Source organism: Pan paniscus, chromosome 11 (assembly GCF_029289425.2).
Source record: "Pan paniscus chromosome 11, NHGRI_mPanPan1-v2.0_pri, whole genome shotgun sequence".
Classification (NCBI taxonomy): domain Eukaryota; kingdom Metazoa; phylum Chordata; class Mammalia; order Primates; family Hominidae; genus Pan; species Pan paniscus.
In genome coordinates, this window is record NC_073260.2 from 26988546 (window position 1) to 27015913 (window position 27368).

The 27368-nt window shown below is 40.7% G+C and overlaps 1 protein-coding gene across 4 annotated transcripts in view; it reads right to left on the minus strand.

Moving 5' to 3' along the window:
* The window catches only part of HSDL2 (hydroxysteroid dehydrogenase like 2), a 94188-nt gene that overhangs the window by 28963 nt on the left and 37857 nt on the right, over nucleotides 1-27368 (minus strand). For 2 of the 4 annotated variants that reach the window (XR_010109101.1, XM_003810855.6), the window contains exons 5-8: nucleotides 26480-26583; nucleotides 24439-24537; nucleotides 4720-4914; nucleotides 1583-1654 (exon numbers count right to left, since the gene is read on the minus strand). Coding sequence is in view for 3 of the 4 variants with exons in the window: in XM_003810855.6 (XP_003810903.1) it covers nucleotides 1583-1654; nucleotides 4720-4914; nucleotides 24439-24537; nucleotides 26480-26583 (470 nt within the window). In the remaining variant the exon portion in view is untranslated. The remainder of the gene's footprint in view (nucleotides 1-1582; nucleotides 1655-4719; nucleotides 4915-24438; nucleotides 24538-26479; nucleotides 26584-27368) is intronic. The other 2 variants (XM_034928858.3, XM_003810857.5) reach the window with 2 other exon arrangements.

A 27368-nucleotide genomic window follows, 5' to 3' on the forward strand; every position in this document is an offset into this window, starting at 1 on the left:
TTGGGGATTAATGGTATTAAACAAGACAATGCATGTAAAGTACTTAGCACAGTGTTTGGCACATAGGAGGTGCCCAGTAAATATTTGTTGAATAAACAAAATGAATATACACGATCAATAAGTGGTTCTTATTTAAAATTTGGAGTTTAAATGATCTCAGTTCATGCATGCCTTCTTCTAAAAGACAGATCCAACCTTAGGGCGTTGGGCAAAAATCGGAGTTTGGGACTTAACTAACTTGAAGACCAGACTCTTCTAGAGTTTGATAAGCTCTCTAGGTATTTTCCACCATTCTGTAAGAGGCCTTTTGAGAAACAGACTGACAGTCTTGTTTTTCCTGGTTTTAATACTCTGGGTAGTAGGATTATGAGTAACTATTTTCCTTTCTATTGTTTTAAATTGTCTGTAATACAAAAAAGTCCTTTTTATTACCTAAGTAATTTTTTTAAATTACCATAAAAATCTGGAAAAAGAAAAGATAAATAATAAAGAATAAATAAAAGAAAGCTGGAAATAAGGTTTGGCTCTAAAATGCATTGCAGTAAGGTGCCACAGATTTGCTAAAGGTATCAAGGAAATTCATCCCTACATTTTCTATCAGCCTTCTAAAAAAAAAAATCGATGAGAGTCATAGCATCTATAAGATAAAAATAAGGTAAGGGCCCAGAAGAAGCACAGCCATTCTTATTAGTAAACCATGAGAGAAATTCTTCCCACAGGTATTCATTAAAGTGTTTCTTCAAGTAAGCCACTGGTAAAATGTCAGAACACAAAGTCTAAAATGTAAACTCTGGACCAATTCAAGGGCACTATTGTTTATGAATTACAGAAACAAAACAAAGTAAAACCCAAACCTCCTTTGAAGTTGATTTCTTTCATAAAATAGTCACATAACACAAACTGTGGAAATGGTGTTAGATGTATTTGATATATGACACACTTTTCCTCAAAATAACATATCAACATGAAATACCTAAAGACAGTGCAAAAGAAAATAAATAAAACCTAAAAAAAGTTTTTTCCGACTTGTTTTTAACCAAACGCAAAGAATATATTAATAACTTCTTCTTTTTTTTTTTTTTTTTGAGACAGGGTCTTGCTGTGTCACCCAGGCTAGAGTGCAGTGGCACGATCACGGCTCACTGAAACTTCAACTTCCCGGGATCAGGTGATCCTCCCACCTCAGCCTCCTGAGTAGCTGGGACTACAGTCTCGTGCCACCACACCCAACGTTTTTTTTTTTTTTTTGTATTTTTTTTGTAGAGATGGGGTTTCGCCATGTTGCCCAAGCTCGTCGCAAACTCCTGGACTCAAGTGATCCATTCGCCTCAGCCTCCCAAAGTGCTGGGATTACAGGTATGAGCCACTGTGCCCAGCCTTATTAAAACTTCTTACTGGTAGATGAACAAAACAACCTTCTTTACTAGAATTAACTGAGATCTCACATTACTTGTTTAAAGTACAAAACAGTTTAAAAACAGAAGGCAGAAATGTCACTGTTATAGGATCAATTCCATATTTTGAAAGAAATACATAAGTTAGGATTTATATTTTCTAACATAAAATATAGTCTAGATCTTACCAGTTGATTCCACTTTCTTGCTAACTGCTTCTGGGTATTCATCTAAGAAGAAATCTGGTTGCAAAGGATGACCTGAAAAATTGACCCCAAACCATTAGGTTAATGTAACTACAACATAGTAAGATTTTAACATCTGTTTAATAAACGTATCTATTTTATTAAAAATCTTTCTGGTGCAACAGAAAAGGCCTCTGTGAGAACTGTCGAATGACTTGATCTTCATTAAATTAATTTTCTCATAATTCAGTTATCTTTCTCTCCTCTGATAAATTTTATCTTCAAGATTTAATCCCCAAAAGATCACCTGTTCTGTAAAGCCTTTACCTGCTCTCCCAGGAACCTCTGCCCTTCTCATCCTACACTGCTCTTCTGGCCCACATTCTTCCAAAGTTGTCAGGACTTATTTCTTACCTGCCGTCCTAAAAGCAGAGGGCCCCTTCTTAAGAAGGACTTTCTTCTCAGCATTAGTGCACTTGGGTCTCTTCTCTCTCTCCCTCTTCCTCTCACTCCATCATCATGAACACTAAGCTATCCTATTCCATCCTATTCCACTGGGTTATTATTATTATTATTGACACAGGGTCTCACTGTCACCCAGGCTGGAGTGCAGTGATACGATCTTGGCTCACTGCAACCTCCACCTCCTGGGCTCAAGTGATCCTCCTCCCTCAGCCTCCCAAGTAACAGGGACCACAGGTGCAAGCCACCATATCCAGCTAATTTTTATTTATTTATTTATTTGTTTATTTATTTTTTGAGACGGAGTCTCGCTCTGTCGCCCAGGCTTGAGTGCAGTGGCACGATCTCAGCTCATGGCACCCTCTGCCTCCCAGGTTCAAGCAATCCTCCTGCTTCAGCCTCCCAAGTAGCTGGGATTACAGGTGCCCATCACTATGCCTGGCTAATTTTCATATTTTTAGTAGAGATAGACTTTCACCATATTGGTCAGGCTGGTCTCAAACTCCTGACCTCAGGATATCCACCCACCTCGGCCTCCCAGTGTGCTGGGATTATGGGCGTGAGCCACCGCGCCTGACCACTCATTTTTATTTTTTGTGGAGATGGGGTTTTGCCATGTTGCCCAGTATGGTCTTGAACTCCTTGGCTCAAGCGATCCACTGGCCTTGGCCTCCCAAAGTGCTGGGATTACAGGTGTGAGCCACTGCACACAGCCTCCACTGGGTCTTATTTTCAGCTAATGGTTGTGGTTAGCAAATAGGTTAACTGTTTTAATTACACTGATAACTCCAATACATGTGCACACTAGAAGATTTAAAGGCCACAAAGCCTTCAAAACTGTAGTACAGTGAGATGTTAACAATCTCAATTGTTCTCTTTTTCTTTTCTCTCTTTTTTTTTTTTTGAGATGGGGTCTTGCTGTTTTGCCCAGGCTGGTCTCAAACTTCTGGGCTCAAATGAGCCTCCTGCCTCGGTCTCCTGCCTCTCTCTCTCTCTTTTTCAGAAGTTTAAGCAAACTTCTGGAGGGCAGGAATGAATTCATCTTTGTTATATCCTAATATCATAGTATCTGGTCATTTTAAGTTCTCAATACTTAATAGGATTTTTAATTTAAATAAAATTTTAAAACTTGCGCACAATTACACTGTGTCTTTAAAACCTAAGGTAATAATTATATTCCTGGGTACCAGGACCCGGAAGACCTGAATCTGGTCAGGTTCTGCCACCTATTAGCCATCTGCTCTTAGGCAAAGGCTCAATCTCTCTGAGCCTGTTTTTCCACTTGTAAATATTAACTACTAAATATTCTGAGTGTACTATATGCTGGGCACTGTGCCAAACACATTATACATTATCACATTTAGCCTTTACAAAAATCTTGTATGAAATGTATCATTCTCTTAAGTTTACCAATATGGAAATTGAGGCTGAGACAGACAAACTGGGTGACATGCTCAAAGCTGCATAGCAGTGAGCAGCAGAGCTGCAATATGAAGCTGGGTTGTCTTCTCCCAAATTTCGTGTTCTTAATCACTAAGCATTACTTTCCGTACAGAATTGTTATGCAGGCTAAATAGATAATGCATATAAGAGTGCTTTGTAAAACTATAATCCGCTATTTACTTTAGTTTGAACTGCAGAGATGACCAGGGATGATACGAATATAAACGTGGTTTGTGTCGTTTAGAAGCTCAGTTTAATGAATAATATTTAAAATATACTTTAGCGCAAATAAATATAACTCCTATGTATGGCTATATTAGAATACATCATATTCTATATGGTAAAAATCCATTATTATCATTATCATCCCCAATTTCAGAGAGGGAGAGTTACTTAACAAGAGGGCTTTCTAGAAGCTTCTCAGATCACTTTACTGTCCATGAGACAGAGCCTGCCCACTCATCTACACCATCTGTCATTAAGCTACTCTAAGAGACTGCGCTTAAGAGACAAATATTTAGAGAGTCCACAATCATAAATTATTTTAAACAAAAAAATTCATTACTGTGCCAGGTGCAGTGGCTCACGCCTGTAATCCTAACACTTTAGGAGGCCAAGGCAGGCAGATCACTTGAGCTCAGGAGTTCAAGACCAGCCTGGGCAACATGGTGAAACCCCACATCTACAAATACAAAAATTAACCAGGTGTGGTGGCACATGCCTATAGTCCCAGCTACTCTAGAGGCTGAGGTGGAAGGACTGCTTGAGCCTGGGAGGTGGAGGTTGCAGTGAGCTGAGATTGCGCCACTACACTCCAACCTGGGTGACAGAGTGAGACCCTTTCTCAAATCAATAAATAAATAAATACATAACCCACTACTGTACCATCTGTTACCACATATTCTTGAACAAAATCTTTACTCTGTGATTTTAAGACCAACTTTAAAAAATAATTTTCATTTCTTATTTCGAGATTTAGAAGTGGCTAGTAACTGATCTGACTTTCTGTGCTTATATATATATATCACTTCAAAAGCCCTCAACTCACCTCTATTTTTCATTCATCTTTTTTTTTAAGTTGTGTTGGTATGGGTTTTCTTCCTTCATTGGGAAGACAGCTTTTAAAAGAACACATTCATTTTACAATCACACAAACACACACAAAAAACAGATATGTTCATTGCAGAAAATATGGAAAAACGTATCACTACTTTCAAAAACTACAAAAGCATTACCTGGTTTAATTGCATAAACGTCAAAATTTTCTATTCCTTCTTCTTTTAAGATATTTTCATCAATGACAAAGTTGCCAGTAAAACTTTTTGGCTTTTGGAAAATGGAATATGCTGCATCTGCAATGATATCAACTTTTCTACACTGGCTTTCGATACCAGGTCCTCCTAGCATATCCATAGCAGCAGTGTGTATGGCTGTAGAGAAAACACACACACACATACACTCATAACTCCAAATCAAATAATAAAACTATGGAAGTAACAAGCAAGCACCACCCTTCACAATTATCAAGGCTAATCCTTTCATTTCTTAGATGATGAAAACAAAGTCCAGATTGCTTAAGGGATTTGCCAATTTTTTTTTGTTTTTTTGTTTTTATTTTTGTTTTTGAGACAGTCTTGCACTGTCACCCAGGCTGGGGTGCAATGGCGTGATCTCTGCTCACCGCAACCTCTGCCTCCTGGGTTCAAGTGATTGAACCCAGCCTTCTGAGTAGCTGGGATTACAGGCGTGCGCCACCACTGCTGGCAATTTTTTTGTATTTTTAATAGAAACGGGGTTTCACCATGTTGGCCAGGCTGGTCTCGAACTCCTGACCTTGTGATCCGTCCGCCTCAGCCTCCCAAAGTGCTGGGATTACAGGCATGAGCCACCACGCCTGGCCCCAGGATTTACCAAATGTTCTACGGAGAGAACTGGGTGGAAAACACATGTTCCTTACTCTGCAACACTGCCTTATACTACAGACCAAACCATAAGACTCAAAGTAAAATTCAATGAACTTTCTGATTTAGAATGCTCAAGAATTTGCATGCCTGTTTAAGGAATAACTGAAGAGACCTCTAATAGCTTCCAATTGATTCTCCTGATAACAGCTAAGAGATTACTGCCTGAAAACAGACAGTACCAACAGTCTTAATGCCAAAGATTTCCTTTCACATAAACATATGGAGTGCGTATGAGGCTTAAAACATCAGCATTGCCTGTGATGACTCCTCTGGGAAGAGAGCTTGTTTCGCCTCTTTAACACCTGTCAGCCACCACCAAACACATGCACACATTCTTGTGGGTATTCACTGAACCAACAATACCACTGATTATAAAGTGCACCATTACTTTAGGGACCACTAAGGAAACAAAAAAGCTGCCAATTAAGTTATGATATATCATCTATTGTAAGAAACAGACTGGTATCTGAGATGTACAAATATAAAACATGGGCATCTCAGAATCAATGAAAGTAGTATAAACTCTTTCACCTAGTCAGTGAATAGGTTCCTTGAAAAACACTCAATAAATATTGGTTGGATTTCTGGGGGTCCTTTTTAAATTCACACAACACTGTTTTGTAGAAAATATTAGAAAATAGCTAGGTGCAGTGGCTCACGCCTGTAATCCCAGCACTGTGGGAGGCCGAGGTGGGTGGATCACTTGAGGTCAGGAGTTCGGGACAAGCCTGGTCAACATGGTGAAACCCTATCTCTACTAAAAATACAAAACTTAGCCAAGCATGGTGGCGAGCGCCTGTAGTCCCAGCTACTTGGGAGGCAGAGGTAGGAGAATTGCTTGAACCTGGGAGGCAGAGGTTGCAATGAGCTGAGATTACTCCACTGTACTCCAGCCTGGGTGACAGAGCGAGACTCCGTCTCAAAAAAAAAAAAAAAGAAAAGAAAAGAAAATAAAGAGAAGTAAAAGGAAAAAATTGCTTAATTAATTATAATTTCCCTATCCAGGGATAACTGCTGTTAATGTTTGCATAAAATTTTTACCATGTTAGGTGTACTTTTAAAATTATGTCTCTTATGTGAAGTAACTTTAAACTCTACAATTAACAGTACATTATTAATTACACATTGTCAACAGTAACATCTCAATTTTCTTACATATATCCTAGTTTACATCAAACAAGAAAAGTCTATTTATTTATTTATTTACTTTCCAACATAATTCATAGGTTCACAGAAAGTCAACTTATTTAAATGTACTTAGGTTTGTGAGTTTCTAGTACTTTAGTTAAAGCTTATTTCCATATATTGTTAAAATACAATTTTAAATTATTACATACTAGAATAACTTACATATTTTCATCTATAAGATGAAATGTCTGTAGCTTTTAAGAGCCATTGGCCCTTTTTCATTCATTTAACAAATAGTTATTAAGCACTTACTATATATAAGTCAGGCGCTATTCTAGATATTAAGGACACAGATGTTGACAAAACAGACATAAGGCATCTACCTTCATGGAACTTACATCCCTATTTTGTTTAATGTTCAATTAATTTAGGGAATTTCTTGAAAGCACTGAGTTAGAAGACACTTTTCTACTTCATAACTAAAAATCATTTACTAGGAATAATTTTTTTTTTTTTTTTTTTTTTTTTGAGATAGGGTCTCACACCGTCACCCAGGCCAAAGGCAGTGGTGAGATCATGGCTCTCTGCAGCCTTGATCTCCTGGGCTCTCAAACGATCCTCCTACCTCACCCTCCCACCATATCCAGCTTTTTTTTTTGGTAGAAATGGGGTCCTGCTATGTTTCCCAAGCTGGTCTCCAACTCGTGGGCTCAAGCCATCCTCCTGCCTTGGCCTTCCAAAGTGCTGGGATTACAGGTGTGAGCCACCGTGTCCAGCCCTAGAAATAATTTTTTCCTTAACCAACAGATCAAGAGCAAGAGCTCTGGTCTCACTCTTGAACTGATCCTTTATTAATAATAAAAAAAAAAAATAGCAGCTGGATGTTGTGGCTAGAGCCTATAATCCCAGATATTCTGGAGGCTGAGGCAGGAAGATTGCTTGAGCCTAGGAATTTGAGGCTGCAGTGAGCTATGACTGTGCCATTGCATTCTAGCCTGGGTGACAGAGTGAGACCCCATTTGTTTGTCAAAAAAACAGAAAAATTAAAAATGAATAAAATAAAATTAAAAATAGCACCTACCATTCATTAAGTGTACCCTGTGCCAGGCATGCTGTTACCTATTTTACATACATTATCTTACCTAATTCTTAGAACCCTGAGGTAGGTCCTGTTGTTATTCCCATTTTATAAATAGGAGCAGTGAAGCACAGAGAAGTTAAGTAACTTGCCCAAGGTCACAGAAGCTAAAATTCAAACACCCAGCAGCCTGACTTCAGAGCCAGGCTCTCATCCTTAATGCAACTAAATGGTTAACCTTGTTAACCAAAGTTCTTGGAGTTCAGTTATCATCTCACTCCCGAAAACTGCAGAACTTTTCTGTACATAATTGAGTATAATCTGTTTTGAGACTATATGCATACATGCACACTGCTAGTCTCCATGTAAACTACATGAATTGTACAAGAATCCTTAAAAACTCTAAATTAGAAGTCTAATAAAATATGTCATGTATAAGTATATACATGCTGTGTGTGTGTGTGAGTGTCTATAGAATAAGAAATGTTCCTCCAACCTATCATTACTTTAACAATCTTTCTAGGAAAGATACAAAGAAGGTACAACTAGGCACTCAAAACTCAAGGAGTGGGCCATTGAGTATTTCTCAACACAGATTTTGCAATGCCAACAAGCTAACCCAATAGGTTAGAAAAAACTGGTAACAATGAAAGCAGGTTAACAGTAGGATCAATCAAATGAAATTCACTGATGATTTCTGGGAAAGAAAATAAGCGAAATTTATAATGAAAGCAGATAAGCCATGGATCACAAGAGTCAACAACATCGACCTGAAAACTTAAGTCTTATTAAGAAATAACTGAAGAGACATCTAATAGCTTCCAATTGATTCTCCTGATAACAGCTAAGAGATTACTGCCTGAAAACAGACAGTACCAACAGTCTTAAGACCAAAGATTTCCTTTCACATAAACATATGAAGTGTGTATGAGGCTTAAAATATCAGCATTGCCTGTGATGACTCCTTCTCTGGGAAGAGAGCTTGTTTCCCCTCTTTGACACCTGTCAGCCACCACCAAACATGTCCACACACTCATGTGTGTATCCACTGAACCAATGATACCACTGATTATACAGCGCACCATTACCTTAGGGACCACTAAAGAAAGAAAAAAGCTGCCAATTAAACTATGATATATCATCCATTGTAAGATACAGACTGAGATCAGAGATGTACAAATATAAAGCATGGGCATGTCAGAATCAATGAAAATGGTATAAACTGTTTAACCTAGTTAGTCAACAGGTTTTGATTTCTAGCACCAGACAGGAAGGAGGTGAGCTGCCACCTTGTCGCCTCACCCTCCCTGGTTAGCTGAGTTCCCAAATCTATTTGTAATATAGTCCAGGTGACAGAAGTCTGCAGCTGCTCTGTGGTACTTCTACTGCCTTCCTCTCTGTAGCCATTACCAAATCAGTAGCTGCCATTCCCAGACTCCCCACCCCAAGCCCAAATCAAATCCACCCAAAAGTGGACTTTCCTGCTTCTACCATACTTGCCCAGACCAGTCATGAGGTAAGAGTAGGCACTGTGAATAGCAGCCATCATCCCTCTCTCCTTCCCCACCCTCCATTTCAGCAAGAACCATGAAACAGGTCTTATAAAAAGAAAAAAATTACAATTCTGGAGGTGACCTAGTTGGAAGCCTGAAATTCCATGTTGTGAAACAACTAGAGGCCGGCCCTCTGATCCTTTCTCTGGATGTGCTGAATTCAGCAGGGTGGAAGTGCTAAAACCAGGAGGAGCAATGAAGTCAGTGTTGAGAAGAACATGCAGCTGAGAAGCCAAGTGGGAGACCGGGACACTGCTCTGATTGAGGATAATGTATGTTACACTGTACCCACTCCGTTAAGCACAATAAATCTCCTTTTTCTTGAAAGGCAATAATGTTGGGAGATTACTTCTGGTTCCAGCTGACATAAAGAGAGTCACTCTACGCTGTCGTCTAAGATGAGGAGATGAGTGTTTTCTTTTAAATAGAGGCCTCTCAAACAGCCAAGAGCCTGAACACCCTCTCAAATCCATTTTCACTCCTCCATTTTCATTGCCTCACTCATGAATAATGTAATATTCTAGCTAGCTTTCCTGCCTCTTCTCTCTACAGTCTTACAAGCCATCCCATATTCAGATGCCAGATTAAACTTCCTAAACCTCATCAGCAACCATATTACTTCACTGCTCCTATTTTCCCCAGTTTATTATTAATCCTCTGCTTTTAAGATTCTTCAGTGGCTCTCCACTGAATATAGGTTAAAATTCAAGCTCCTAAACTTGGCAGACAAGACCATCCATCTCATCCATCTTCCCCACACTCTCAAACTCACCCAACATTCCAGTCAACCTGTACAACTTGAGTTGCTCAAGTTCAGTGGGAAATAACAAGCCCACACCCTATCATACATACACCAACCTTGTAGTTCCACCGCACAGAAAGTATTTTCCCAAACTGCAATCTTTGCATGCGTCGCTCCCTCTGCCAAGAAATGTCTTTCCCAGTTCTCCTTTTTGAAAAATTCCAACATCCCCTTGAGATCTCATTTCAATTGTTTACCTACTTTTGAAAATCTACTGCTCTGATCCTTTCTCCTGAGCTACTATGTCTCAAAAGCACCCTGTAGGCCAGGCACGGTGGATCACACCTGTAATCCCAGCACTTTGGGAGGCTGAGGTGGGTGGATCACTTGAGGTCAGGAGTTCTAGAGCACCCTCGCCAATGTGGTGAAACCCCCATCTCTACTAAAAAAAAAAAATACAAAAATTAGCCAGGTGTGGTGGTGCATGCCTGTAGTCCCAGCTACTCAGGAGGCTGAGGCAGGATAATCACTTGAACTCAGGAGGCAGAGGTTTCAGTGAGCCGAGATGGCGCCACTGCATTCCAGCCTGGGTGACAGAGATTCTGTCTCAAAAAACAAAAACAAAACACAACATCCAGTACATAATTCATCATACCATGCACCACAAGGAACATGACTGTAAATTGGATTTAGTGTGTCATCAAGTCTAGGACCAAATAACATCACTGGCTCCAAGATGTCTAGTAAACCTTCTAAAATGAGTATCTCGAAGCTAAAGCAAAGATCTCAGCAATGAGCTGATTTTTCCTGCTGGACCGGATAATGCCCTCTATATTCCCTGATACAGAACATTCTGCCTATTATATAAGCTTTGTCCAGAATATATTTTGGAGCTAGGCAGAAGGTAATCATATTGCACATTCATTCACTCATTTACTCACTCATCAAATATTTATTGAATGTCTACAATGACTATAATAAAACAAACAAAGCAAACACTGTCCCTATCCTCAAGAAGTTTTCATTCTAGCAAAGAAGACACTGAACAACCATAATTATAAATTAATAATTACAAACGCTGTAAGTGATGTGAAGGGGATGTACAGACTACTAAACCCGACGATCAGTCCCATTTTGTAAGAACTATCAGCATAATCTGACGCAATTGATCACTCCCTGTATTAGTCTGTTCTCGCATTACTATAAAGAAATACCTAGGCTCGGCACAGTGGCTCACACCTGTAATCCCAGCACTTTGGGAGGCCTAGGTGGGTGGATCACCTGAGGTCAGGAGTTCAAGACCAGACTGGTCAACATGGTGAAACCCCGTCACTACTAATAATACAAAAAAATTAGCCAGGTGTGGTGGCGCACGCCTGTAATCCCAGCTACTCAGGAGGCTGAGGCAGGAGAATCGCTTGAACCTGGGAGGCGGAGGTTGCAGTGAGCTGAGATTGCGCCACTGCACTCCAGTGCAGCCTGGGCAACAGAGCAAGACTCCGTCTCAAAAAAAAAAAAAAAAAGAAAGAAATACCTGAGACTGGGTAATTTATAAAAGAGGTTTAACTGGCTCACAGTTCTGCACGCTGTACAAGCATAGCTCCAACGTCACTTGGCTTCTGGGGAGGCCTTGGGGAGCTTGTACTCACGGAGGAAGGTGAAGAGGGAGCAGGCACGTCACATGGCAAAAGCAGGAACAAGAGAGCCAGGGGGTGTGCTACACACTTTTAAAAAGGAGATGAGAACTCACTCACTATGGTGAGGGCAGTACCAACGAGGATGGTGCTAAACCGTTCAGGGGAAAGCTGCCCCCATGATCCAATCACCTCCCACCAGACCCCACCTCCAACACTGGGGGTGACATTTTGACATGAGATTTGGGTGGAGACAACATCCAAACTGTATCACTCCCCACGCTCCTTCTTCAGTCGGCTTTCATCTCCTCTTTCATCTTCCTTTCATCTTCCTACCTTACTCTCCTATGTGGGTCTTTCTCTTCCTCCCAACCTTTCAATGTTGAAATGGACAATGGTCCTTTCTCTTCTACTCACTGCCTAGATGGTATCATGTAGTTTTGTGGCTTTTTATATGTTCTATATGCTGATAACCCACAGATTTTTTATCTCCAACCTGGACCGCTCTCCTGACCCCCATTCACAAGGCCTGCTGCCTAATGACTGTCCCCACTTGGATGTTCAAACACAACACCCCACACTGAATTCCTAAGCTTGCCCTCCATCTGCTCTATCTGCAGCTTTCTCCATCTCAGTTCCTGGCGACTCCACTGTTCTAGTAACTCAAGCCAGAAATCTTTATTTTTTTAATTTTTTTTTTTTTTTTTTTTTTTTTTTTTTGAGTTGGAATCTCACTCTGTCACCCAGGCTGGAGTGTACTGGCGTGATCTCGGCTCACTGTAACCTCCACCTCCCGGGTTCAAGCAATTCTTCTGCCTCAGCCTCCTGAGTGGATGGGACTACAGGCACGCGTCACCATGCCAGGCTAATTTTTTGTTTTTAGTAGAGATGGGGTTTCACCATGTTGGCCAGGCTGGTCTCGAACTCTTGACCTCAGGTGATTCACCCACCTGGGCCTCCCCAAAGTGCTGGGATTACAGATGCGAGCCACCGCACCAGGCTATTTTCCAGAAATCTTGGAGTCACTGTTGACTCTTTCTCTCACATCCCAAAGGCAATCCATCAGCAGATACTGTTGGTTCTACCTTGAAAATATATCAGAATCTGGCCACTCTCCACCACCTTTACTGCTGTCATCCTGGTCACAGCCACCAAAATCTGTGCCTCAGTTCCTGCAATAGCCTCCTAACTGTTCCCCACTTTGCCCCTCAAGAATCTAGGCTCATCAGAATAGCCAGAGAGGTTTTTTAAACATTTAGGTTTGATCAGGTCCCTTCTCTGCTTGAAAACCTGAAACAGCTCCTCATTTCACCCAGAGTAATCTAAGACCAAGTCTTGGCAAGGGCCTATCACATCTGACCCCCATTTCCTTATGGACATCGTCTCATTTTCTACTCGTCTTCCCTCACTCTGGCGATACTGGTCTTCTCCCTGCTCTTGCATCGTGCCAGCCGTACTAGTCCACAGGACCTATCCACTGCTGCTTCCTCTGCCTTGCATGTTTTCCCTCAGATAACCTTTGGCTAACCGTATTACCCCCAAGACTAACGGTATGCTCAAATGTCGAAGTCTATGCTCAAACGTCACCTTCTCAGAAAGGCCAAACCTACCTTCCCTGGTGGTCTGACGGTTAGGACTTGGCACTCTCAGAAAGGCCAAACATCTCTTTTCTTTCTTTTTTTTTTTTGAGATAGGGTTTAACTCTGTTGCCCAGGCTGGAGTGCAGTGGTATGATCACGGCTCACTGCAGCCTTGATCTCCTAAGGCTCAGGTGATCCTCCTGCCTCAGCCCCCTGAGTAGTTGGGACGACAGGCGCACACCACCACACCCTGCTACTTTTTGTAGATACGGAGTTCTGCCATGTTGCTCAGGCTGGTCTCGAACTCCTGGGCTCCAGCGATCGGCCTGCTTTGACCTCCCAAAGTGTTGGGATTACAAGCAGGAGCCAACACTCCTGGCCTAATGCCAAACCTTTCTACTCTATTTTAAATTGCCACCTTCCTTCCTCAATGGCTGAGACTCCAATCCCCCTTCCTTTGTTCTGTTTTTCATAGCATATTACCTTCTAGCATACTATATACTTTGCCATTCATCATGTTGTCTATTGTATCTCTCCCAATTAGACTATAAGTTCCATAAGGACAGAGATTGATATCTCTTTTGTTCTCTGATGTATCTTCAGCAAACAGAGCACAGCTTGGCATAAAATAAGTGTCCGATGAATGTTTATTGTATGAATAAAATTTAAAATTCTTAAGAGTCAAAGAAGGCTTTTTCTGACTTTGTTACCCCAGGATCCCAAAGACCTACAGGTTAGGGAAGTAGAGGAAAGGGCAGGGGGGAGGACAAAGCACAAATGGTGGTAACAAACTCTTAAATCTCCCACACTAAATGGTAAACTCCTTGAGGGTAAGGATTGTGTCACATTCATCTTAGTACCCATGTTGCCTTGCACCGAGTAGATAGTTAATACATTATCTGTCGAATGCATAACAAGTGAATAGTGCAGAGAACTGTGCCTGGCATGTAAGAATGAATGTTTGGAAAATGAATGAATGTAAAGTGAGAAGTCAGCTGGGCACAGTGGCTCATGCCTGTAATCCCCGCACTTTTGGAGGCTAAGGCAGGCAGATCTCCTAAGGTCAGGAGTTCAAGATTAGCCTGGCCAACATGGTGAAACCCCATCTCTACTAAAAATACAAAAATTAGCTGGGCATGGTGGCCTGCGCCTGAAATCCCAGCTACTTGGGAGGCTGTGGCCTGAGAATCGCTTGAACCTGGGAGGCAGAGGTTGCAGTGAGCCAAGATCGCACCACTGCACTCCAGCCTGGGCAACAGAGCAAGACTGTCTCAAAAATTAAAAAAGAAAGTGACAAGTAACATAAGGGAGGTACAAAGAGGGAAAATAACATGTTAGAACTTTGTTACCTCAGAGACCTCCCTTTTTAACTTCCTAACTCTCTGTATCAACTTTAATGACAACAATGATGTGAGGAAGGGTAATTGAGAAAGGGTGAGAAAAGGCAAAGAAGTTGAAAAAGAGAGGCACCATAAAGTGTAAGCTTTTAAGTTTTTTGGCTGTGACCCATAATAAGTAACATTTTCATATATGAAACAAAAGCTTATAAAACAACACTGACCCTTCCTCCATGCAATCCACTCTAATATTTTCTATTCGATTCCACTAGAAATAAAACAAAACAACAACAAAAAAACTCTGGCTGCTACTCACTAAATCAATTTCACAATCCACTAAATTGATTTCATGCCTCACCAACGAGTCTTGACATATAGTTTGAGAATTATTGAAGAAGTGCCTTTTTCACTCTCATCTTTTTCCCCACTGCAAAAAACAACACTCTTCAGAAAATCTTAAAAGAATTGTCTGCTACAGAAACATAAAGGAAACAAAGAAGCAACAAAACATGGTTTTGGTCCCACAGTGGGGACCAGGGAAGAAAGGAGTCTTGGTCAAATTGCAGAAGAAAAGAATTTAACCAAACTGATTCCTGGACTACTTAGAAGAAAAAGAAAGATGGTGATTGGAAAGCTGGCTGCAACCGTCAAATATTCCTAAGAGTTACCTCAGCAGCATGCCCCAGTACTCAGTAAATTCTCACCCATAGTCCTTTGTTTCCCATCGTCTACACCACAGGCCACAGAATCTTCAGTACTGCTTGGAGCCGGGGAACTCCCTTTATCCAGTACATAGCAGATAGGAAGCAACAATGAAAAGAAATCCTTCATTTGTTCCTAAACTAGAACTCTGGATATGTTCCACACAGCTATATGCGGCAGTTCAGTTGAAGAGTACCACCAGGGCTTTAATAATACTTTGCATAAATGCTGGATTAAATATGCTTTTAAAACCTAACTTCTACCAACCTAGACATACACTAGGTAAAAAGGCCAAAGAAGTATCCCCAGTACCCATGTCTGCTGCGTGATAACTGTCCAATCAATAGTTGTTGGATGATGAATGAATAAATAAAATAATGCCAGAAGAAAGAAGAATGGGAATAAACAATATACTAATATAAGGGTCCTTACAGGATATAGAAAGATGTTAAATGATACGACTGGGAGAATCAGGAAAATCTGGAATGACAGAACTCCTATAAGATAAACGACCTGGTTTTTCAAGAAATAAGTGGCAAGAAAAAAAATGAGTGTAACTGCCTTAGATTAAAAACACTTGAGACGTATCAAACAAATGCAATGTATGGAACAATTTAGATCCTGATGTAAATAAACCAACTGCAAAGAAAACATTTATGAGACACTTGAGGGAATTTGAACACTGACTAGATATTAGATGATATTAAGGTATGTTTGTTAGCTATGATAATAATTTTGTCTTTTTAAAGAGACCGAATCATTTAAAAATACATATTGAAGTATGTACAGATGAAATGATGCTATGATTGAGATCTGCTTAAAAATAATGTGGTGAGGGCCAGGCGCAGTGGCTCAGGCCTGTAATCCCAGCACTTTGGGAGGCCGAGGCGGGTGGATCACTTGAGGTCAGGAGTTCGAGACCAGCCTGGCCAACATGGCAAAACACCCTCTCTACTAAAGATACAAAAATTAGCTGGGCACAGCGGTGGGCGCCTATAATCCCAGCTACTCGGGAGGCTGGGGCAGGAGAATCACTTAAACCTGGGAGGTGGAGGCTGCAGTGGGCTGAGATCGCGCCACTGCACTCCAGCCTGGGTGACAGAGTGAGACTCTGTCTCGAAAAAATAATTAATCAATTAATTAATTAATAATATAATATAATAATCTGGTGAGGTTAGAAGTGGGGTTAAAGGGAGATGGAAATGTGAGGGCTGGTAAAACTAGATTGGCCATGTGGTGAAATCGCTGAAGCGGAATAGTACGTGATGTACTACTCTCCCTACTTGTATACATGTTTGTACATATATTTGACTTTTTTCATAATTAAAAGTTTGAAAAATATGCAACGAAGGGCTTTAGAGGTTATTTATAATACCTAATTTTATATAAGGGGAAGCTAGGTACAGACAGCTACTGCAGCTCACACAGCTAAGAAGTATATGTGCAATACAGAAACTTAATTATTTTATTTTTGTTTTTTCGAGGGACTGGTTCTTTATTTCATAAAGACACCTGTCAATATTCAGTATCAAAACTGCTGCACTATCGATTTTTCTTTCTCCCAATTGGCCCCAAAGAGACCACATCACAGGCTAGTACATTTTAAACCAATAAGCTGCAGGATGTACACCTAACAGACCTCATAGAAACCTTGCCAGGGCAAGGAGCAGTGGCTCATGCCTATAATCCCAGCACTTTGGGAGACCAAGGCGGGTGGATCACCTGAGGTCAGGAGTTTGAGACTAGCCTGGCCAAAATGGTGAAACCCTGTCCCTACTAAAAATACAAAAATTAGCCAGGCATAGTGAAAGGCGCCTGAAGTCCCAGCTACTTGGGAGACTGAGGCATGAGAATCGCTTGAACCCGGGAGACAGAGGTTACAGTGAGCTGAGATCATGCCACTGCACTCCAGCCTGGGCGACAGAGCAAGACTCCGTCTCAAAAAAAAAAAAAAAAAGAAGGCTTACCAGAAAGTGGGGATTGTGTAGGGAAAGAAACCTTAGAAGAAGAGCAAACTGCCAGCCCACGGACTACAGAGGCTATCACAGCCAGATGGGGGTGACCAGGGTGCCACAAACCCAAAGAAGCAAAGAGAAACTGAATAATTTTAAATACTAATGTGATGTTTGGATATTTTATCAAAATTAGTTCTAGCAGGGCACAGTAGCTCACGCCTGTAATGCCAACAATTTGGGAGGCCAAGGTGCAAGGATTTCCTGAGCCCAGGAGTTCGAGACCAGCCTGAATAACATGGCAAGACCCCATCTCCACAAACACACACACACACACAAAAACTGAAAAACTAGCTGGGCATGGTGGTATGCACCTGTGGTTCTAGCTATTTAGGAGGTTGAGGCAGGAAGATGGCTTCAGCCCAGGAGGTCAAGGCTGCAGTGAGCGATTGTGATCATGCCACTGCACTCCAGCCTGGGTAACAGGGCAAGATCTTATCTCAAAATAAATAAATAAAAATCAGTTCTATCATTTCTTTACGTGAACTATATTATATGGTTAATTGAGAATCTGGAATACAGAATAAGTATGCTAATAAGAAAATTAAACAAAATGTGACACCAAGAATATGAAAGCTCAAAGGCTCTCACAGAAGAAAAGATACAGATGGAATTAATTTCCATAATTAACAGATTATGGAAATCTATTTGAACTTTACAATCAAGAGTTCACACATTTGAGGAGTATCTAGGTAGATTACTTCTCTGGTTGCATTATATTTGTATGGTTTATTTGCCCTAACAAAATTTGTAAACCACTAAGGGCAGAAACAATATGGTATTGCTTAATTCTCCAATAGTTCCAAGTTTGAGATATGACTAAAAAGTAATATTTCAATTTTAATAAGCATTTAAAAACTTACATGGAGATTTTATGGTAGTTCAGAATAAGTTACCAACTTACCAAGTCCACTTAGTAGATAGGAACATTACACAAAAATTTCCAGCAAATCAAGTAAGACCTTAAAGCTTTAACTATCACATTTAATACTAACACAGCATTAAGTAGTAGAAAGGATGCAAGAACTGAAGTTAAAAAAAGGGAAGAAACTGCATATATATTATGATGAAAAGCATTCCCATTATTGACAAGAACACAACAAATATAGGTCCCATCATTGTTACTATTCAACATTGTTCTAAAAGGATTAGCTAATCTAATAAGAAATGGAAAAATAATTTAACATGTAACAAAAAGGCAGAAACACAGTTGTCACTTTTTGTGATAAGACTTTAAACCTAAAAAAACTAGGAGAATCTGCAGAAAACTTCAGTACTAATAAGAGAGTTCAGTTTACTAGTATATTTGTAATAAAGGTATATAGTTTTTATGTTAATATATACTTTAACAAATTAGAAAATATATTGAAAAAATAAAAATATAAAATATCTAGTAATATATTTAATTAAAAATGGATAGGACTAGTCTTCTGCTTTTGGAAATATGTTTTCTTTTTTTCACTGCTAGGAGCCAGCATCCCTAATACCACATTGTTCATGGATCAACTATATGGTGACTTATATACTCTAAAGGGCTGTCTTATTACAATAAAACTATAAATAAGCAATAAACATTTCTTAAAAGCATTGCTGGGCTCTCAATAAGTCAAGAGAAAACTACTGGTGAAGGCTAGAGAGGAAGAGAGAGGAGAGTGCAGTAAAGCAAGAAAAAGGAAACCAAGGATGTAAGAATTGGAATATTATTATAGATTATATTATTACCTGCACAGAAAATCCAGGAGACTCTAGATAAATTATTAGACTCAACAAGAAAGTTTAGAAAGGTAGCTGCCTATAATGTTTAAATGCAAAAACATTTCTATACACCCTAGCACCAAACAGAAAATATAATTTTTTTTTTTTTTTTTTGAGATGGAGTCTCGCTCTGTCGCCCCGGCTGGAGTGCAGTGGCACGATCTCGGCTCACTGCAAGCTCTGCCTCCCAGGTTCATGCCATTCTCCTGCCTCAGCCTCCCAAGTAGCTGGGATTACAGGCGCCCGCCACTATGCCCGGCTAATTTTTCTGTATTTTTAGTAGAGATGGGGTTTCACCATGTTAGCCAGGATGGTCTCAATCTCCTGACCTCGTGATCCGCCCACCTCAGCCTCCTAAAGTGCTGGGATTACAGGCGTGAGCCACTGCGCCCAGTCTAATTTTTTTAAAAGATACCATCTAGGCCAGGTGTGGTGGCTCAGGCCTGTAATCCCAGCACTTTGGGAGGCCAAGGCAGGAGGATCATCTGAGGTCAGGAGTTTCAGACCAGCCTGGCCAACATGGTGAAACCCTGTCTCTACTAAAAATATAAAAATTAGCTGGGCGTGGGGGCGAGTGCCTGTAATCCCAGCCATTCGGGAGGCTGAGGCACAAGAATCGCTTGAGCCTCAGAGGCAGAGGTTGCAGTGAGCCAATTGTGCCACTGCACACAGCCTGGGCGACAGAGTGAGACTCTGTCTCAAAAAACAAACAACAACAAAGATACCATCTAGAATTGTAGCTGCCTCAAAACGAGACGGTTAGAAAGTGTTCCCTTCCCTAATGTTCCCATGCTCATATAAGTCCTTTAGAATTCAGGGACTTCTGGCCTGGGGCAGTGGCTCACACCTGTAATCCCAGCACTTTGGGAGGCCGAGGCAGGTGGATCCCTGAGGTCAGGAGTTTGGGACCTGCCTGGCCAACATGGTGAAACCCCCTCTCTACTAAAAATACAAAAATTTGCTGGGCATGGTGGCAAACGCCTGTAAACCCAGCTACTCAGGAGGCAGAGGTTGCAGTGAGCCGAGATTGTGCCACTGCTCTCCAGCCTGGGCGACAAGAACGAAACTCCGTCTCAAAAAAAAGAAAAGAAAAGAATTCAATGACTTCCACATTTCCCTCTTCCCCAAATTCCAGGTTTTGAAGACAGTGTAGTGCTTTTGGCTAGAGACAATTATTAAACTTTTCTCTTGTCTCTTCAATATAGGGAGTTGTTATTTGGTACTTGCATTTCATATTCCCAGTTATTCTATATAATCCATGTACATTTGACCATATATTAAATATCTACAGGTTTATTTGCTAGCCATTATTTTCTCTCCTCTTTTTTCTGACTCCTATCTTGAAAACTCTCTGTTCTGACAGATTTGCTGCTTGGTTAACAGCCCTTTCTACAAGACTCTTCTCAAGTGTGGTAGCATATCCACATATCTTCCCTTCATCTTGTCAATAAGTAACTATCTTGGCTAAGTCCCTTTGTATCAGCAACGTACAGATGTTATTCCACTGCCTTCTAGTTTCTGGCATTGAAGATAAAAGAGTCTGCAATCATTTTCCTTTGTAAGTAACATATATTCTGCCTGAAGGCTTGGAAGATTTTTTTATCCTTGAAATTCTGAGGTTCTCCCAGATGTCTTTCTCCCCCTCATAAATTCAGCCTCAAATTTGGTAAACCTTTTAGTCTACATCCATATCGGTCTTTCTTCAGCTCAAGGGAACTGTTTCCTATTATTCATTCAATTATTGTTTCTCCTCTATTTGTTCTCTTTCCAGACCTCCTTCTGGGACTCCTGGTATTTGCATGTGAAGTTCCCCGGATGTGTCCTCTAAGTCTCTCTCCATTTACTTCAGGGTGTTTCTGCTCTTCTGAGACACTTCTTGCACTAGAATATCCAAGCTGCTTACCCAGGTGCTACTCAACAGCCAACCCTTCAACTATTACATATATATATGTATATTTTAAAAACACAATCTATTTTTAGTTCCAGAGAGCATTTTTCATATTATATTTCAATCTCTTATGTCAGGATTTTTGTTTTTAAATTGAGATATTTTTTCTTTAGCAGTTTGATTTCACTGAAAACTGCTATTCTGGGTGTTGGTGTTCTGTTTATTTTTTCCATGTCTGGATATTGGGTCCTCTTAGCTGTACTGCAATTTTTCTTTGTTTCCTTATAGCACCGTTCACCCTTATATAGTTCGTTCGTTTGTTTGTTTGTTTTTTGAGACAGTCTCACTCTGTCGCCCGGGATAGTTTAAATGATGCCAGCTTTGCCAGCAGTAGTAAGTTATCGTATCAGATATACCAGTCACTGAATCTATTTTGGGACTTGAAGAAGTCTCCGAGGTCTCCTCACTTCTACTCCTCAAGGATAGGAAATACTTATCTTGCCTGTTGAGTCACCCTGTTGAATCCTCAGATCTCCATGGTCAAAGCCCTTCTGAGTATCTGTTCTTTCTCAAGTTCTCTCACCTGGCTCCATTCTGTCCTCTAGCTCAGAGAGAACAGTCTTTCACAAGCTTCTCAAGTTCCTTCTCTTACAGAATCAAGTCTTACTCATTCCTTCCTAGGCTCACCTGCCCATCGCCCTAGCAGCTGCTCCAATCAGGGGAAAGGGAGGGACGGCAGGGACATGAATTCCAGTAGTCATCTAGAAACCCCCTCTGCCGGCAAATTCAGTGAAAAAGATTCCAATTTGCCATCAGTAGAAATGTTTTCAAAAATGTAATGAGGCCGGTGCAGTGGCTCATGCCTGTAATCCCAGCACTTTGGGAGGCTGAGGAGGATATATCACTTGAGGCAAGAAGTTCAAGACCAGCCTGGCCAATATGGCAAAACCCCCTTTCCACTAAAAAAAACTACAAAAAAATTTTTTTTAATGTAATGAAGAATATGAAGACTTTCCAAAGGAATCCAAAAATATCATGCATTTACAAAGATCTGAGTGACTATTACAGGCAGAGCACTACCCTAGGAGCAGAAACACCAGTATTGATTCCTAAGGTGGTTCCTCGTAGAGGGGCCATGTTGATTTTCTGTTTAAATTCCAATGTGAGTGTAATCAAGTTTCTGTTCAATTTTTGTTTGTTTGTTTTTTTGAGACAGGATCTCACTCTGTCCTGTCTCAAAAGGCTAGAGCACAGTGGCATGATCACGGCTCACTACAGCCTTAATCTCCAGGGCTCAAGCAATCCTACAATCTTAGCCTCACGAGAAGCTGTGACCACAGGCATGCTCCACTGTGCCCAGCTAACTTAATTTTTTGTAGAGATGGCGTCTCACTATGTTGCCTAGGCTGGTCTTGAACTCCTGGGCTCAAGAGATCCTCCTGCCTCTGCTTCTCAAAGTGTTGGGATTACAGGCACGAGCCACTGCAACTGGCCTGTTAAATTTTTAAAGAGTGAAATGAAAAAGTGGTTCCCACTATGCATTCTCTTTTTTTGTTTGTTTTTTAACCCACTTCCTGTTTAGGAAAAAAAAAATTACCAGCGCTCATTTAATTTTACATAAACACACACGTTGAGGCTGAAGCAAATCTGACTGATTTTCAATGTGAAAACATAAAAGTTATTGAGTTATTTCTAAACAGAACTTGTCTCTAACCCTAATGTAACAGAAATGCATATGATGTTACATTAGAATTAGAGATGAGTATTCTCGGGACAAATGGGAAAACCCTAATGTAACAGAAATGTATATGATGTTACATTAGAATTAGAGACAAGAGTATTCTCGGGACAAAGGGGAAGTGGGTTAATTGAGACAGGGTCTCACTCTGTCGCTGAGGCTGAAGTGCAACAGCATGACCATGGCTCACTGCAGCCTTCAACCCCCAGACTTAAGTGATCCTCCCATCTCAGCTGGGGCTATAAGTGTGCGCCACTACACCTAGCTAGTTTTTTGTTTGTTTGTTTGTTTGTTTTAGAGGCCTCACTATGTTGCCCAGGCTGGTTTCAAACTCCTAGCCTCAAGTAATCCTCCCATCCAATCTCAGCCTCCCAAAGTGCTAGGATTACAGGAGTGAGGCACCACACCCAGTCCCTCTGCATACTCTTTATCATTAGACATACTTTTCTGGGATGTGATTGCCATTTACATATTTTGTTGTTGTTGTTGAGACAGGGTCTTGCTCTGTTGCCCAGGATGGAGTGCAGTGGTCCAATCTGGGTTCACTGCAACCTCTGTTTCCAAAGTTCAAGTGATTCTCATGCCTCAGCCTCCCAAGTAACTGGCTAATTTATCCTATTTTTAGTAGACATGGAGTTTTGCCATGCTGCCCAGGCTTGTCTCAAACTCCTGGCCTCAAGTGATCTGCCCACCCTGGCCTCCCAAAGTGTTGGGATGGCATGAGCCATCTGTAACCACACCCAGCACCATTTACACTTAAGATAAAAAGAAGTTAAGGTTTTCATGGGCATTACCCACTAGTACATGGAAAAATGTGTAGTGAAATGTTATCGTCTCTTTTTCTTCCTTTAAGCTACTCTGATACACAAGCAGAGGGTAAGAACCTATAAGAAAGACAGGCTTTCCTTTTTTCTCATTTTTGCTGGCTTTCCCTCATTTTTATATATCTTATTGCCCAGCAAGGAAGCCATCAACTTCTGTTATATCATAACTGTAAATGTGCACACCAAGCCCAGGCATACACAGGTTCTTCTGTCATCTCACAGGGTTCCAGGTACTCTGTGAATTCAGAAGAATTCATGTGAAAGGAAAGATAATCCAGCTTTTTCTAAACGAAAAAGACAAGGCCAGTAAGAATACAAAAATGTTAAAAAGCATTTGTTAGAATGTGTGAGGAGAAAACAAAAGTATGAGAATCTGCAGAATTTAGGTAGGTTCCAGAAACAAAGATGGAGAAAGAGTTGGGGAAGTGCAGCTTCTCCTGTTGGCCTTCAAAAGATTCTTAAAGTGTTCCGGTGGTCAATGTTCCTACAAAGGCTATTGGCTGAAGAGTCACTCATGTAGTCTAAGCCAAGGCAGGAAGATGATTGAAAAGGATCTTATGTTGTACAATAAAAAGTTGAACTTGTTTCCCAACAAACAGATTGAAGTTAGTGTTAACAGTCTACATACTCTCACCCTATCATACCCAAGATGCACCTCAAGAGTGTCAAGGACAGGCCGGGCGTGGTGGCTCATGCTTGTAATCCCAGCACTTTGGGAGGCCAAGGTGGGCGGATCACTTGAGGAGTTCGAGACCAGCCTGGCCAACATGGTGAAACCCTGTCTCTACTAAAAATACAAAAAATTAGCCAGGCATGGTGGTGTGCACCTATAGTCCCAGCTGCTTGGGAGGCTGAGGCACAAGAACTGCTTGAACCCAGGAGGCAGAGGTTGCAGTGAGCCAAGATCACACCACTGCACTCCAGCCTGGATGACAGCGTGAGATTCTGTCAAAAAATAATATTAAGTGTCAAGGACAATACATGAAAATCTAACAAATGAAGTTTTTAAAAATACATACCTGTTTTAGGCCATAATGCATTGACTGCGATTTCACCTTTAAATTCTTCTGCCATTCCAAGCACATACATAGACATACCATACTTAGCAATGGTATAAGCTGAAAGAACCACAAAAAAAAAATAATTTAATTATAAAAGAAATTAATTTGATTAACTTGTGAGTAGAAATAACCAATTTTTCTATTACTATTTTCTTCCTGATATATGTGTGCATGTATGTATATACATATGTATGTGTATATATATGTGTGTATATACATATACATGTGTATATATATGTATATACATACAACACACCCACGCACACATATATATCAGGAAGAAAATAGTAATACACACATGTATATACACACACATACATATATACATATATATACACATACCCTTTTTTTTTTTTTTTGAGACAGGGTCTCACTCTGTCACTCAGGCTGGAGTGCAGTGGTGTGATTACGACTCACTGCAGCCTCTACCTCCTGGGCTCAAGCAATCCTCTCACCTCAGCCTCCCGAGTAGCTGGGACTATGGGTGTGTGCCACCAAGCCTGGCTAATTTTTCAATTTTTTGTAGAGACAGGGTTTTGCCACATTGCCCAGCCTGGTCTTGAACTCCTGGGCTCAAGCAATCCACCTGCCTTGGCCTCCCAAAGTGCTGGGATTACAGGTATGAGCCACCGTACCCAGCCTCCCTGATATATTTTTGAGAATTCTTTTCAATAATCTAAAATATAACTTTTCACTGTACTATATTGTAAAGAACAGGTTTTATAGAAGTGAACAGAGATGAAATCGTTTTATATATCTCCCTCCTAATATTTGATTAAAATAAAAGTGACGGTAATAAACTTTCATTTTTCTTAATACTATGAGGGTAAATTACATTATTATCTCTTAATATGTTTCTTTTTTTGAGGCACAGTTTCACTCTGTTGCCCAGGCTGGAGCACAGTGGTGCAATCTTGGCTCACTGCAAACTCCACCTCCCAGGTTCAAGTGATTCTTGTGCCTCAGCCTCCGAGTAGCTGGGATTACAGGTGTGCGCCACCATGCCCAGCTAATTTTTGTATTTTTAGTAGAGATGGAGTTTCACTATGTTGGCCAGGCTGGTCTCAAACTCCTGACCTCAAGTGATCTGCCTGTCTCGGCTTCCCAAAGTGCTGGGATTACAGATGTGAGCCACCATGCCTGGACTTTTTTTTTTTTTAAGAATGAAAGTGTTTATTTAAAGGGAAACTACTGCTAGTAAAACAATAATAAAAAAAGGCTGCAAATGTATTTAACCTAGTCAATTAAAGTGGAACTTCTTTCAGTTTTGCTCTGTGGGTTCCCATTCCAAGTGCCTTTCCAAATGTTAGTGAATTGTGCTGAAATAAAAACTAAGTGTTTGATACAACTATTTTAAAGGAGGTACCTATATGTAAATCTTGTTGCTTAGCATATTTACCTTAAACCATTAGTTTGCTATGAAAGGTAATAGGGTTTTTTTGTCATTTTTTATTTTTTTTTTTTTTAGAGTCAGGGTCTCGCTCTGTCACCCAGGCGGGAGTGCAGTGCCATGATCATAGCTCACTGCAGCCTCAAACTCCTGGGCTCAAGCAATCCTCCCACCTCAGCCTTTCAAGTAGCTAGGACTACAGGTGCATACCTGTCTAAGAAAAATAAAGTATCTCATAGATAGTTTTTAACCAACTTTATAGATGAATAAATTACACACAGTAAAACACACTCATTGGGAAATGAAAGAGCTTTCTGAAATGGTAAAAATCTGTATCTTGATTTGGGTGTTGGTTATATACATTTCTCAAAACTCATCAAACTGAACCATTAAGAGCTGTGCATTTTATTGAATGTAAATTATGCCTCAATTTTTTAAATTACAGATAAAAGATGAAGAATCTACTTTCCAAATGCCACTTAATGATTTGGCATAGAAAATTCAATGCTGAATGTTATGTGCAGATTGTGATTACATCAGACATACACAGATTTAATTCAAAACAAATTAAGCACAAACCATCCCCTCACCCTACCACCTACCACCTACCACAGTGCTGTTTGAACCAAACTGGATTTAGGTTCAGTGGTGGACTGATATTGAGGATATGAGCAACTTTACTCTTTTTCAAATAAGGAATACATGCTTTAGATCTGAAAGCAAAAGAAAATACAAGCCAAATTTAATAGCTTTCTAACAATTTCTCCACTTTTTTTTTTTTAAGAGAGGGGGCCTTGCTCTGTTGCCCAGGCTGGAGTGCATGACTCGATCACAGTTCACTAAAGCCTTGAGCTCCTGGGCTCCTGGGCTCAAGCAATCCTCCCACCTCAGTTTTCCGAGTAGCTGGAACTACAGGTGTGCACCACCATGCCCAGCTAATTTTTGTACTTTTTTTTTTTTTAGAGACAGGGTCTAGCTTTGTTGCCCAGGCTGGTCTTGAACCCCTTGGACTCAAGCACTCCTCCTACCTCAGACTCCCGAAGTGCCAGGATTATAGGTTTACAGGTGTGAACCACTGCGACCAGCCAACTTCTCTTTTTTTTTTTTTTTTTTTTAATTTTAAGACAGGGTCTCTCTGTTGCCAGGCTGGAGTGCAGTGGCATGATCACATCTCATTGTAGCCTCTGCCTCCCCAGCTCAAGTGGTCCTCTCACCTCAGCCTCCTGAGTAGCTGGGACTACGGGCATGTGCCAGCATGCCCAGCTACCTGGATAGTTTTTGTAAATTTTTTTTTTTTTAGAAACAGGGTCTTGCTATGTGGCGCAGGCGTGTCTCAAACTCCTGGACTCAAGCGATCTACCCGCCTCAGCCTCCCAAAGTACTAGGATTACAAGTGTGAGCCATCATGCCGGGCCAATCCACTTTTTTTTTTTTTTTTTGAGACGGAGTCTGGCTCTGTTGCCCAGGCTGGAGTGAAGTGGCACAATCACTCACTGCA